The following is a 12,897-nucleotide window of genomic DNA, read 5'->3' as shown; positions in this document are numbered from 1 at the left end:
CTAACCCTAACCCTAACCCTAACCCTAACCCTAACCCTAACCCTAACCCTAACCCTAACCCTAACCCTAACCCTAACCCTAACCCTAACCCTAACCCTAACCCTAACCCTAACCCTAACCCTAACCCTAACCCTAACCCTAACCCTAACCCTAGGCTAACCCTAACCCTAACCCTAGGCTAACCCTAACCCTAACCCTAACCCTAGGCTAACCCTAACCCTAACCCTAGGCTAACCCTAACCCTAACCCTAACCCTAACCCTAACCCTAACCCTAACCCTAACCCTAACCCTAACCCTAACCCTAACCCTAACCCTAACCCTAACCCTAACCCTAACCCTAACCCTAACCCTAACCCTAACCCTAACCCTAACCCTAACCCTAACCCTAACCCTAACCCTAACCCTAACCCTAACCCTAACTTTAACCCTAACCCTAACCCTAACCCTAACCCTAACCCTAGGCTAACCCTAATCCTAACCCTAACCCTAACCCTAACCCTAACCCTAACCCTAACCCTAGCCCTATACCTAACCCTAACCCTAGGCTAACCCTAACCCTAACCCTAACCCTAACCCTAACCCTAACCCTAACCCTAACCCTAACCCTAACCCTAACCCTAACCCTAACCCTAACCCTAACCCTAGCCCTAACCCTAACTCTTACCCTAACCCTAACCCTAACCCTAACTCTAACCCTAACCCTAACCCTAACCCAAACCCATACTTTAACCCTAACCCTAACCCTAACCCTAACCCTAACTCTAACCCTAACCTAACCCTAACCCTAACTTTAACTCTAACCCTAACCCTAACCCTAACCCTAACCCTAACCTAACCCTAACCCTAACTCTAACTCTAACCCTAACCCTAACCCTAACCCTAACCTAACCCTAACCCTAACCCTAACCCTAACCCTAACCCTAACCTAACCTAACCTAACCCTAACCCTAACTCTAACCCTAACCCTAACCCTAGGCTAACCCTAACCCTAACCCTAGGCTAACCCTAACCCTAACCCTAACCCTAGCCCTAACCCTAACCCTAACCCCTAACCCTAATCCTAACCCTAGGCTAACCCTAACCCTAACCCTAGCCCTATACCTAACCCTAACCCTAGGCTAACCCTAACCCTAACCCTACTCTAACTCTAACCCTAACCCTAGGCTAACCCTAACCCTAGGCTAACCCTAACCCTAACCCTAACCCCTAACCCTAACCCTAGGCTAATCCTAACCCTAACCCTAACCCTAACCCTCACGTTAACCCTAACCCCTAACCCTAACCCTAGGCTAACCCTTACCCTAGGCTAACCGTAACCCTAGGCTAACCCTAACCCTAGGCTAACCCTAACCCTAGGCTAACCCTAACCCTAACCCTAGGCTAACCCTAACCCTAACCCTAGGCTAACCCTAACCCTAACCCTAGGCTAACCCTAACCCCTAACCCTAACCCTAGGCTAACCCTAACCCTAACCCTTGGCTAACCCTAATCCTAACCCCTAACCCTAACCGGAAATTCTTGTTACTCCTAGTCGTAAAAATAGCACTCCTAGTCGTAAAAATAGCCATGTTAACTGCGCATGCGTATTTATAAATTATTTTTACAACTAGTCATAAGAATAGCCACTTTGAACTACTTTATTATGCTAAAAATTCCACTACATCTTGCAATTACTGCCGTTACGTATACCAACGAAATGTTTAAAATTAATTATCTTTAGTTAAAGAAATAGTTACATAGTGCGACATATATCACGTTATAGATTAATGTGTCCTCTATCATTCTATAATAATATTCTTATTTTGTTCAATCGAATTTTGGCGAAGATAGAAGTTATGTCACAAATATCAAACATAAATAGGGTGATAGAGGACACTTTGCTCTATTCTGTGATGTGTGTCGCACCATCTAACTATTTCTATAACTAAATATAATTAATTTTAAACATTTCGTTGGTACGTAACGGCAGTGTTTACAAGATGTAGCGGAATTTAACGCTATCACAAATATTCTTATTTTTTTCAATCGAAATTTTGGGGAAGATAGAAGTTATGTCACCGATATCAAACATAAATAGAGTGATAGAGGACACATTAATCTATAACGTGATATATGTCGCACTATGTAACTATTTCTATAACTAAAGATAATTAATTTTAAACATTTTGTTAGTACGTAACGGCAGTTTGTACAAGATGTAGCGGAATTTAACGCTATCACAAATATTCTTATTTTTCCAATCGAAGTTTTGGCGAAGATAGAAGTTATGTAACCGGTATCAAACATGGATAGGCTGACAGAAGAGATATTGCTCTTTTTCGGGATGTTTGCCGCACCATCTAAATATCTCTATAACTAAAGATAAATAATTTTAAACATGTCATTAGTGGTACGGAACTGTACCTTAAATTTGATTTACAAACAATTATTGAGTGCCACCGCACCTTCACCGTTACTTATTGTCCGTTAGATAATAGATGGCGCTCTTCGCTTTTTTCCTTATTGTCTGCTCTTATTGTCCGCTACTAATGTCCGCTACCTTCAGGCAGGTTGACACTGGTCTACTACATATATATATTGAGGGAGTGTGTGTATCATAGAAAGTTCTTTGGTGTGTATAGTATATGTGGCCTGTAGGAAGCTAGCAGCCATTAGTGGCAGAATGTAGCAGCATCCATCATTTGGGTAAAACATACTGTTTAACCTCCATGCATCCACTAACAGCAAACAATAATGAAGAGGACACTATACCACCCAGACAGTTTACCACGTAGCCTTACCACAAAGTGGGCAAATGTGCAACTTATCACGCATGACGCATGAAGCTGTTGATTTGTATTATTGTTTTTTATTTAAATAATTCGAGTTATGGAGGTATCTGATGGGCCTGAATAGTACCAGAAAGAGATTAGACCCCCTCTCACGTGTCAGTGTTGGTCCACTAACGGAAACAAAATTTATTTCATGACCAGTAAAGTATTTCAAATTCGAAAACATACTAACTTCGAGAAAAAAAGCCTAAAAAATATGCATTTTGGTTTTCAAAATTAAATAATTACTATAGTTATGGAGAGATATGTGAACCTCAATAGTACCGAAAAAGGAGAGACCAGACAAAGTTTTACGTGGTACAGGTCCAATCAGTAACAAAACTAACTTCACTTCACAAAAACAATCATTAACACTTTACTGCCATTTAAAATTCGAAAACATCCTAACTTCAAACCAAAAGCCTAAAAAATATGTATTTTTGCCCAAAATGGAATGATTCTAGTAATCGAGGAATCTGAGGGTCCGAACATAGTACCAGAGAAGAGACGAGACGTATTTTATTCATTGAACAATGCATTACCAAAGTTATTGATGCTTACGGACGGACAAGGTTCATATCATATTGTTCAGGTGTGGATGACAGGATATTTTCTCCACTAGTACTCCAAAAATAACGTTAAATGTCTTTCCGTAACACTCAAGTTATAGATAAAATAACGAAGGTAAGGTAAGGAACTGGTGCATATTGAGTCCATCTTCTTTATATCAGCCCTTTAGCGACATATTTCATTTGACAAATAAACACTTATGGACACATTTGACCTAGGGCGACATGCTGTCGCCCTAGGTTCTGCCTTTTAATTTGGAACGATAGAGTTCAATTCTGCAAATATTGTAAGAAGAAGAAAAAATGTTTGTTATCATGACCATTCATGAAAAATAATTAAAACCTTGGTAAAATAGGATGCATTGAAGATAGGCAATTTGATATTGAATATATTCCGGTACAGTAAATGCAGAACTTTCGGATACATTGTGATTTCGACCTTTTCTATGAAAATCGATGCGTATATCTTCATTATAAAATCACTCTTTAATATATACAACCCAGTCTAAGGAAGGATAGATGAGCTCCTTCAAGAAAACCATCGAGAAAATGCAGATATATCGCCAATTATGCAGTAGTACCGTATCTTAATTTACCGATGAGTAGCCGGCCCCTACGGTATAACGTTCTTCTTTATGGGGGAAAATTATGTTTTAAAATGATCGATTTAGACCAACTCCCTTACCAGCTCTCAGTTTGTGTCTTCTATATTCCCCCTATACCCACCTCTGCCCGCTCACTCTGCAGGCTACGCTCATTTCCTCATTGAACACATCGTGGACACAAGATCTTGCCATTGCAAAACAAGAACCTAAATATTCCATGCTATACAGTATATATATCATAACATAGATAATATTTAACAACCGTGGTTGAAAAGTAATTATTTCTTGAATCGAAGCAGCCGCTATGCAGATACTAAGCAAATTCTACGAATGCGATTTCTCCTCAGAAATTCTATCAATGTGATGGGCGTCGCCCTTTGAAGAATCATTGAAGCGTGTCAATTTAGATAGTCTAATATGCTGTTAGAAATGGTGTACGGAAGCATGAAAACGACATTACACTTTACAGTGTTGACAGTCATTTACATAATGTTGAAACTGCTGACAGAGGATTTAAGGACCGAACAGCAACACGGTATAGCAAACGGCTAAAAATTCCATCTCGAATTTTGCACAGACAGTTTTAAAATATATTATTGTTTGAATGTCTTTATTTTCTAAACGTGCGTGTTCATTCATCAATGTCTGTGTTGGAAAACGCATACACACGCATGGTTGCTATACACTCCCGTAGTATTGTCGTTCTCTTAATTGATTATTGAATGACCATATTAGCGGGCTACATTCGGCATACATTTATTTTCTAAAATATCTAGATTGAGGAAAGTTCAGTATATTACATTAATGTCTGCAAAGAAGTAAAACCGTTCATGTGCAAAGCAAAGGCAAAAAGTGATAAAAAACACCCTTTATCAAATGCTCTACTACGGAGGCACACGTTTTTAAGTTTTTTGCGATAATTCTCCAACCAGTTCTTCTGGCAATGGTCACTTTCACTCTCTGTTATTAGTAGAGGGCGTTGGCAAGTTTCTTTGACTACGGCGTCGGTTTAAAGGTCATAAAAAAAAATGATTTGGTAAGTCAGATTGAAATGTAAATATTACGAATGCAGCGGTAGACGAATTATCCGAGAGTTAGACGTTTTTTCCTTTTATCATTTATCACGATAACAAGACTTAATTGGTAAGATAATGGCTTTTATGTTTATAGAGTTGGCAATGTGGTTCTTTTTAAATTGTTGTTAACATCGTTGGAAAGTTTAATTTCGTTCGCAGTTAACGGAAAGCAAACGTCAGCCTAAATTCGAACAACACTAGCCAGGCTATATGACTAGACTAGGCATGCAACGGCTTAAGCCTAGGCCCACAAAACGTACTTTTACTAAGTATTAATTTACACTGATCATTAAATAGTCGGCCAAGAGTCATACAGACGTTAGGACTTTGGCGTAGGTTAGCATTAGTAAGATTAATGATCACATGATTGGTTTTAGCTGGCCGACTCGGATAGAAAAACGGTCTTTGAATAATTCTTGTATTAATATCCTTACTGTATATATGATATTTCACTTAATCCGAGTAGGCCTAGGCTTCCTTTGCATCCAATCTTGTCAGTCTAAACATTTTTTTCTTACCATTGTAAGTTAAGTCTAGGCTTCTCTGTCAGTCTGTAGCTGTACAAGTAACAGAAGACCACAATTGCACGAATCATTTATTTCATATTTTTTCAAAATCCTAGTGAATCAGAACAAAAATACTTGTAAATCCTTAGTAGCCTAGCAAACAAAGTAAATGAAACTTTTCGCAGTACTAGAGATAGGGCTAGTTTGCGTTTATATTGGAATGCATAATGAGCCTAAACTTACAAAGCATCACGACTAATGTCGTGGCCAAGGGTTGAAATAAGGATTTGTGGACCAGGAGCCACTTTCTAAAAAAGTGGCTCCTGGTTCGCGGCAATTTCAGTAGGACCAGGAGCTGTTTTCTCACTACCAGGAGCTAAAAAGGAGAAACAAAATTCAAGCACGGCATGTACGTACGTATCAGTACAGGTGTTGTGCGATATATAAACCATGTGCACTAGGCTTGCACGGTAAACCAGTTTTAGTACCGAAACCGGTTTTTTCCAACCGAATTTCGGTACTATTTTTTATTTTAAGAAAACCGAAAAACCGAAAAAAATGGAAAAACCGAAATGTGAATTGCAATTACTGGAAAAAACAATGTTTGTTGACCTTGGTTTCTCCTATTTACTGTTCTTTTTGCAATAAGAAAGTAAATTGCAACAAGAGAAAGCTTTTCTGAAAGACGACATTGTCGGCTACGATCGGCACACGCCATAACCAGTGCTTGAGGGTGGATAGCTAGGCCTAACATTAGGCTATGCAGCCCTTATATGCGTGCATCAGTTAGGTACCTTGTAGTATTGAACTGACCTTGGTGGCCAACGTTAGTAGTTGTGAGAGGTACACACTCAAATGACGAGATGCAGTTCAAAATAAATTGTTATATCCGACGTGTTTGTCCTCTTTGTTTTGTTCTTATTATTCAACTTCAATTTAATAGTAGAGGATATGGAGAAAATCTTTCAAACACATTGATAACAGTTCGTGTTCAAAAAATGAAAGTTAAAACTTGAAAGGTACATTGCGCAATCCACAATACCATACGACATGTACAGTCGCAGGAGGGGGGGGGGGGCTCTGGGAGTTTAACAACTAAGTTGCAACAAGTAACATTAAAACAATGAACAATCACGGGGGGGGCTCTGAGTTTAACAACTAAGATGCAACAAGTAACTTTAGAACAATCACGGGGGGGGGGGGCTCTGAGTTTAACAACTAAGATGCAACAAGTAACATTAGAACAATCACAGTCCATTATTCACAAGAGACACCTGGCGTCAGGCTTGAGTCAAGGAATATTAAAGGAGTAAAAATGTTGCATACATGGCTGGAAATTACAGATGTTGCTGTTGGGACAATTCTCCTTTGTACGCTAATAGATTTTATTTTCTTTGTAAGTTTCCTTTAAACATTCCTTCTTATCAGTTATTGATCAGACAAGGCGTCTCTCAGTTGGTTTTTCGTTTGCTTTGAAGAACACATGTTTCCAACTTAAACGTTAACAATTTATATTCTTTGCCGACCTAATCCCCGCTTTTGCCAGGGATATTATTTCAACTTGTACTTGAAAGTGTAGACGGTAAATTCTCTTCACTCCTTGAAGAGAAATTTATTTTACCGCCAAGATACCACCCGCCAACATGGCTAGAGCCTCGTGCAATTTGGTACCTTCATTGGACCAACCATATTGCAAGGCATTTTTTTTACGATCTCCAATTGGCCATAATGGGGTTTACGCTCGGCCCTCATCTCCGAAAATATAACATATAATATAACATTTAACATGAACGTGATATTTTTTTTCTGAACACGAATTTGAACTTCGTGAAGTACAGTAAACACAAGACAAACGATACGTGTACGTGATGTTAAAACTTTAAGAAAAATTTTTACTAACACATTTCTTTTCGACATATTTACTTCAGTTTAGTTAACGTGGGTTATAAAATGAGAGTCATGAAGGAAGTAACATTTCTTGAATTTATTCTTCTTATTTTTAACAATTTACTGCGAACGAACATACTTGAACACGCTGTTGGTAAAGCTTCAAAAATACGCATCTTAGCGATCGAGATTTGGATGTTTTCAATGCAATTCAGGAGGGGGAAAAAAACCGGTTTTTGAGCCAGATTCGGTTTTTTGCTAGAGAAAAACCGGTTGTAAGTTTTCACGAAACCGTGCAAGCTTAATGTGCACCAGTGCTATTGTGCATATCCACTCGATCGATCAGTGATTTATCAAATCGCTAGCAGTTACTATATAGCACTAGCATGCAATGTAGTTTCAGGCTTCTGTGCAGCGCATGATAAGGCTGATATTTACAGGAGTATGCGGGCGCTTATTTGCCAACAAAGTAGCGCCCGTGCGTATTGTATTTTCATGTCCAGGGGCGCTATTTTAGTGCTTGCGGGCGCGAATAGCGCCTGGGCGCACGCTTATTTCAACCCTTGGTCGTGGCCTGCTATTGACACAAACTTCAACGTAACAAGTGTGTTGTTGTGGGTTAGGGTAAGTATTACAAGGGGAAAGTAACGGTTCAAAATGGTCACAAATATAGTAATACAAGCACAGCAATAAAATTAAGAGTCTACAGCATTGGTTATTGGAAAGTGTACTTACTTTCTCCAGAGTCTGGATGAGAAATAGTATTAAAGGAAATTAGAATATATACAGGTACTGTAGGGTGGGACATTTGCAGGTAACAGTTCTACTTAATAGAAATCTTGAGTTTATCTACTGGTTTTGCCAAGAAGTGAATCTCAAGTGTCCACAAAATAACGTATGGCAGGTATTTAATTAAAACAATTTTCATATATTTAAATTACACCTGAAACTGTATCTATTTCAAATGCACAAGTTTTCTATTGGCATTTCAGATTGATGTCTTGAATTCTAATCCAGCTGCTTGTGTTCATAATAACATATCTGAACAATCGACTGTTGGTAGGTACATTACCGTTGAGTAGTGTTATGCATACAGTACACAAAATTGCAATTTGTACACTATAATATGCATAGCACGAATGCTTTACAAACTTGAGAGTAAATGCTATTAATTTCTAATTGAGAAAGAGCATTTTGAAATGCAGAAGTGTCAATAGAAATTGATCAGGGCAAATTTGTAACAGTTGTCAGGTCGTCATACTGTCCTAGTCCACCGAATTTCTGTTTGTACGACCAAAATCGTTGTTGGTGGTGGTGGTCTGGGGAAGACTAGTTATTTACATCATATACAGGTTACATTGTAACTAAATATCCCAAATTGGCATCACCTTCCATCACTTTGGAGATAGCAAATAATACAAAAACAGTGGTACTGTAGGCCGTTGATCCACCCCAGGGGAATTTTACTGGCCCAAAGCTGGTGTTTTATTCATCATTCAAACTACACATCTCTCCTACAGTGTACATATTGATCATTCTTTGTTATTTTGCTTCATTTTTTTCCGGACAACCCAATGTGCTGTTCAGATAACCAAACAGTGAGACCTGGTAGCTAGAGATATAGCCCCCCCCAAAAAAAAAAGAAAAAAAAAATCCTGCAGATATCTAAAATAGCTAGAAAGGTATGCTTCCCATGTGTGTGGAAGGATTTTTTTGTATCATCAGTTTGCAGTCTTTGGTCTATGTTTTGCAACTAGGGGCCTACAGTACAGTGTTTCAAAAAATTGCATATTAATCATTAATTTTCAGGGAGGTAAAATGCTTAAAAATTGCCTTTTGATTCAGGGGATGTTTCTTTGTGAAATTGTTGGTTGCAAATACCTTCGGAATTAGATCATAACTTAGAAGAGTATTGTTGATATCGCTTTGTATAAAAAACAGCATCCTCTCAGCTAAATTGCCATTTACTCTGGGATCATTTTATATCCTACATGTACTAATCCGTTCTTCTGATTTAGGAGAATGATTCTATGCAACTAAAGTATAAACATTGAATTGTTTCTTTTTCATCTTTTTTTTTTTTCTTCACTTTTTAACAGGGAGATGACACTCCTAAATCTTGTGGGCTTCCTTACTTTAGTCTTAGTTAACCTCATTCAAGCACAGAGTCCAGCTGTGAGGTTTACAAATACTAATATTAGAGTTGAAGAAGGAGGACAGGCTACTGTAGGCATAGAAAGAATAGGAGCTATTTCAGAAGATGTCATCATCGTCGTTAAGGTAGGTTTTAGTGAGGTATAACTCACGTTATGTTCAATTTGTGTATTGATATTATGAAATATCTTGAAGCATTTACTATTGTACCATCGCATGTTTCACTGTTTTGTTTTCACTGCTTTGTTTGCTGTACATGATGAAGGAACTGCTTGCTCATTTCTCGCCATTCCCCCTCATTGTACACATATCGTTGCTTCTATTTGGACCACTTTAAATTCATATTTTCTGTTTTATGGTTTTACTTTGTGGTGTTGTCTTCTTGATGGCATATTGGATGCAAATACTGTATCGTGTAGACAAATATTATGCAATATGGTCCAATTGTTACACAGTTCAATTTATGCAATTCAATTTAGCTAACCATACCAGTGTTTATGAGAAACAAAATTCATAGGTCTCAAAACTGCTTTGCAAAATGTGAACACTAACTTATTCCCTGAGCAGTAGTTATTGTACTTTAGAGGTATGAAAACAGTTTTTTTTCAACTCCTGAATTTAAATGTTGACAGTGTTAGCACTGTTAACATTGGAATGTTTATTTTAAGTACTTAGCTAGTTACATTCATAACTTTCATCTCATTTCCCACCAACTTCACACAAGTAATCGATATTCCAAATACCGTACGAAGGGCAAGCAGCATCTATTCTTGTCCAAGAGGTAGCTCCTACAATCATACGATCTTTGTCAATTTTAGTTTGAAGGCTCATCAGCTGTGAGTGAATTCGAGGGGACTTCCCGAGTGTTGAGGTTCATGCCAGATGGATCCTCATCCGCTACCAGTGAGGTGCTATTCATAACGGTCGACGACGACATTCCAGAAGGAGACGAATCCTACTCACTTATCTTGGAGTCTGTTTCTTCTGATGTTTCAGTCGACTCTTCATCCTCCGCTCAGATCACCATTCTTGCCAATGATGACGCTAACGGCATCATCCAGTTTGCAGATGTGAGTGCATGTTAATTATTGGCATATTTGTGGTTTGGAAATGTTATGAGCAGAAAAACTTAAACAGCAGTTACAAGTTGATAAATTTCATGAATAATGATAATTAACTCCAGCGCACAGAAGGAATTTCCACATACATGTATTCCATACTTCCAGTAGTTCTGTCTCATGGTATGGTGTTTGGTCTGTACCCGAACTAGCTTATTTTTTATTTTTGGCAACGGTGAAGATGATAGACAAACTATGATGAAAATGTAACAAAAACGAATTGACGTATGTGTGAGTTATTGACAGTCAGTCGGAATTTGACTGGTAATTATAATAGTATCACTGGAGACATACGTCCTCTGCAAGTTTTGATTTAAGAATGCAGTCAAGAATGATAGGCCAGTCATGATCTGAATGAAACTTGTAATAATAACAACATTGGAAAAGCATGTCCACTGTAAGTTTGATTAAGAGTACATTTACAAATGATAGGATAGTCATCTCTAACCCTCCCCCACCCCCTTCATGTCCCCCCCTTCTTAACATAAATTACCACTGTGCTTTAATGAAGTTATAGTAAATTGGCAGTTTTTCAATTAAAGAAAAACAGATTTATCTTTGAATTCTGACATGTTTCTGTGCACTTTCTTTGTTATCAGATTGCAATGTTTGATTTGTAGCCCCATAAAATATTTTTTTTCACCAATTTATTTGAACATTTTTCCTTCTAAGGTGTCACCATTAACTGTGAGTGAAGGTAGAATATCCAAGCAAGTCGTCATTCCTGTGACGAGAGAACGAGGAACATTTGGAGATGTGACCGTCACTTATGAGGTAAAAGTTCTGGTTATTATCCATCAAATCATTTTGGATATTGGTTATATTTATATGAAATCTTAGAACTCTAAGGTACTTAAGTACAGTAGATGATTAAAATTGATGTAATTTGTACATTCATGCTGTGCTAAAAGATGTTAGAAGACAGGAACATCATAAATCAGGCAGTAGCTTCTTAATAAAATTTGGCAGAGGATAGAAGAATATTAGCAAAAGAAGAAAGAAATGAAGGAAAAAGGACATTGTTACAGGACTGTTTTGCTTTGAATGAGGGGAGTCGTTCCAGTCCCATTCTACTAAAAACTTTTGTTTCAGAAATAAACTTGTCAAAGTTTTGTACCTAATCAACTGCTTGTAAAATAAAGAGAAAAAAAACTATTGACACCTTTTTTTGTTTGCCAATTTCATTGTTCAGTATTTTATATCAAAGTGTTTAGTGACAGGGTGACCAAAAGGGCTTCATGGAATCATTGTAAATTCTGCCAAATGAACGACAAATAACGTTGAACGACCGTGAAAATAATGTGATTGATTTTTGGATGTTGGAATCAACATGACTTGGATTTCTGATTGTTCATAATTGTCAACAGGTACGAGCGGAACCGACCAATTCCAATCAAGATATCACTCCATCCCAGGGGGTCCTTGTCTTTAATGAGCGAGTTACATCTGCAAATCTGATCCTAAATATCAACCCAGATGATGTAAGGATTAATTTATGTTATCAATTTCATTTAACCTTTTCTATGGTCTGATCATCACACTTGATGCTTTTTGTAGTAGCTAATATGAACCATTTTTTCAAATGCTTTTTATAGTAGCTAATATGAACCATTTTTTCAAATGCTTTTTATAGTAGCTAATATGAACCATTTTTTCAAATACAAACCAGCGGTGTTTGTACCCAGTGTTTCATAAGACCAAGGAAAAGAAGACGTGGGTTCATATCTTAGTTCCTTTAACACATGAAGGGCGTTAATATTAGCTGCAACTTTCAACTTGCTAGACATAGCCAGAAGTTCTTTCCTGGAGAATCTGATACTCAAAATTATCTCCAGATGTTAAATTAACTTGAATTTGACAGTTATATGTCTCATCAATTTGGAAATATTTTATGCAGTTGACACGTACTGGACAACAGCTTCAAGTTGCATCTGAGGATGTGGATCTTACGGTTGCCATGGTCTGCTAGAATTACATATGCTGCCATGGCAACAAGGCCAAAGTTGCTACATTTCAAACTGTTGCATACTTTGAAGGTCATAAGTTTAGATTCTACTGTACATGATGTAGGGTCGTGTTAAGTATTTCTTCTTGCTTGATTTTCTATATTTATAATTCTTTTTCATAAATTGCTGTTCAAAACCAGCTGATATCACACTATTTACTGATAA

The 12,897-nt window shown here is 37.8% G+C and overlaps 1 protein-coding gene across 4 annotated transcripts in view; it reads left to right on the top strand.

Moving 5' to 3' along the window:
* The first annotated feature begins 5,008 nt into the window (after window positions 1–5,008).
* Window positions 5,009–12,897, top strand: part of LOC139978228 (adhesion G-protein coupled receptor V1-like) — a 101,787-nt gene continuing 93,898 nt past the window's right edge. For 3 of the 4 annotated variants that reach the window (XM_071988197.1, XM_071988198.1, XM_071988199.1), the window contains exons 1-6: window positions 5,009–5,128; window positions 8,447–8,513; window positions 9,554–9,734; window positions 10,427–10,678; window positions 11,399–11,500; window positions 12,094–12,207. In XM_071988197.1, coding sequence (XP_071844298.1) covers window positions 9,558–9,734; window positions 10,427–10,678; window positions 11,399–11,500; window positions 12,094–12,207 — 645 coding nt within the window. In that variant the 5' untranslated portion in view covers window positions 5,009–5,128; window positions 8,447–8,513; window positions 9,554–9,557. The remainder of the gene's footprint in view (window positions 5,129–8,446; window positions 8,514–9,553; window positions 9,735–10,426; window positions 10,679–11,398; window positions 11,501–12,093; window positions 12,208–12,897) is intronic. The other variant, XM_071988201.1, reaches the window with a different exon arrangement.

Source organism: Apostichopus japonicus, chromosome 13 (assembly GCF_037975245.1).
Source record: "Apostichopus japonicus isolate 1M-3 chromosome 13, ASM3797524v1, whole genome shotgun sequence".
NCBI lineage: Eukaryota > Metazoa > Echinodermata > Holothuroidea > Aspidochirotida > Stichopodidae > Apostichopus > Apostichopus japonicus.
The sequence above is the reverse complement of the archived record's forward strand: the minus strand, read 5'-3'. Positions and strand labels throughout refer to the sequence as shown.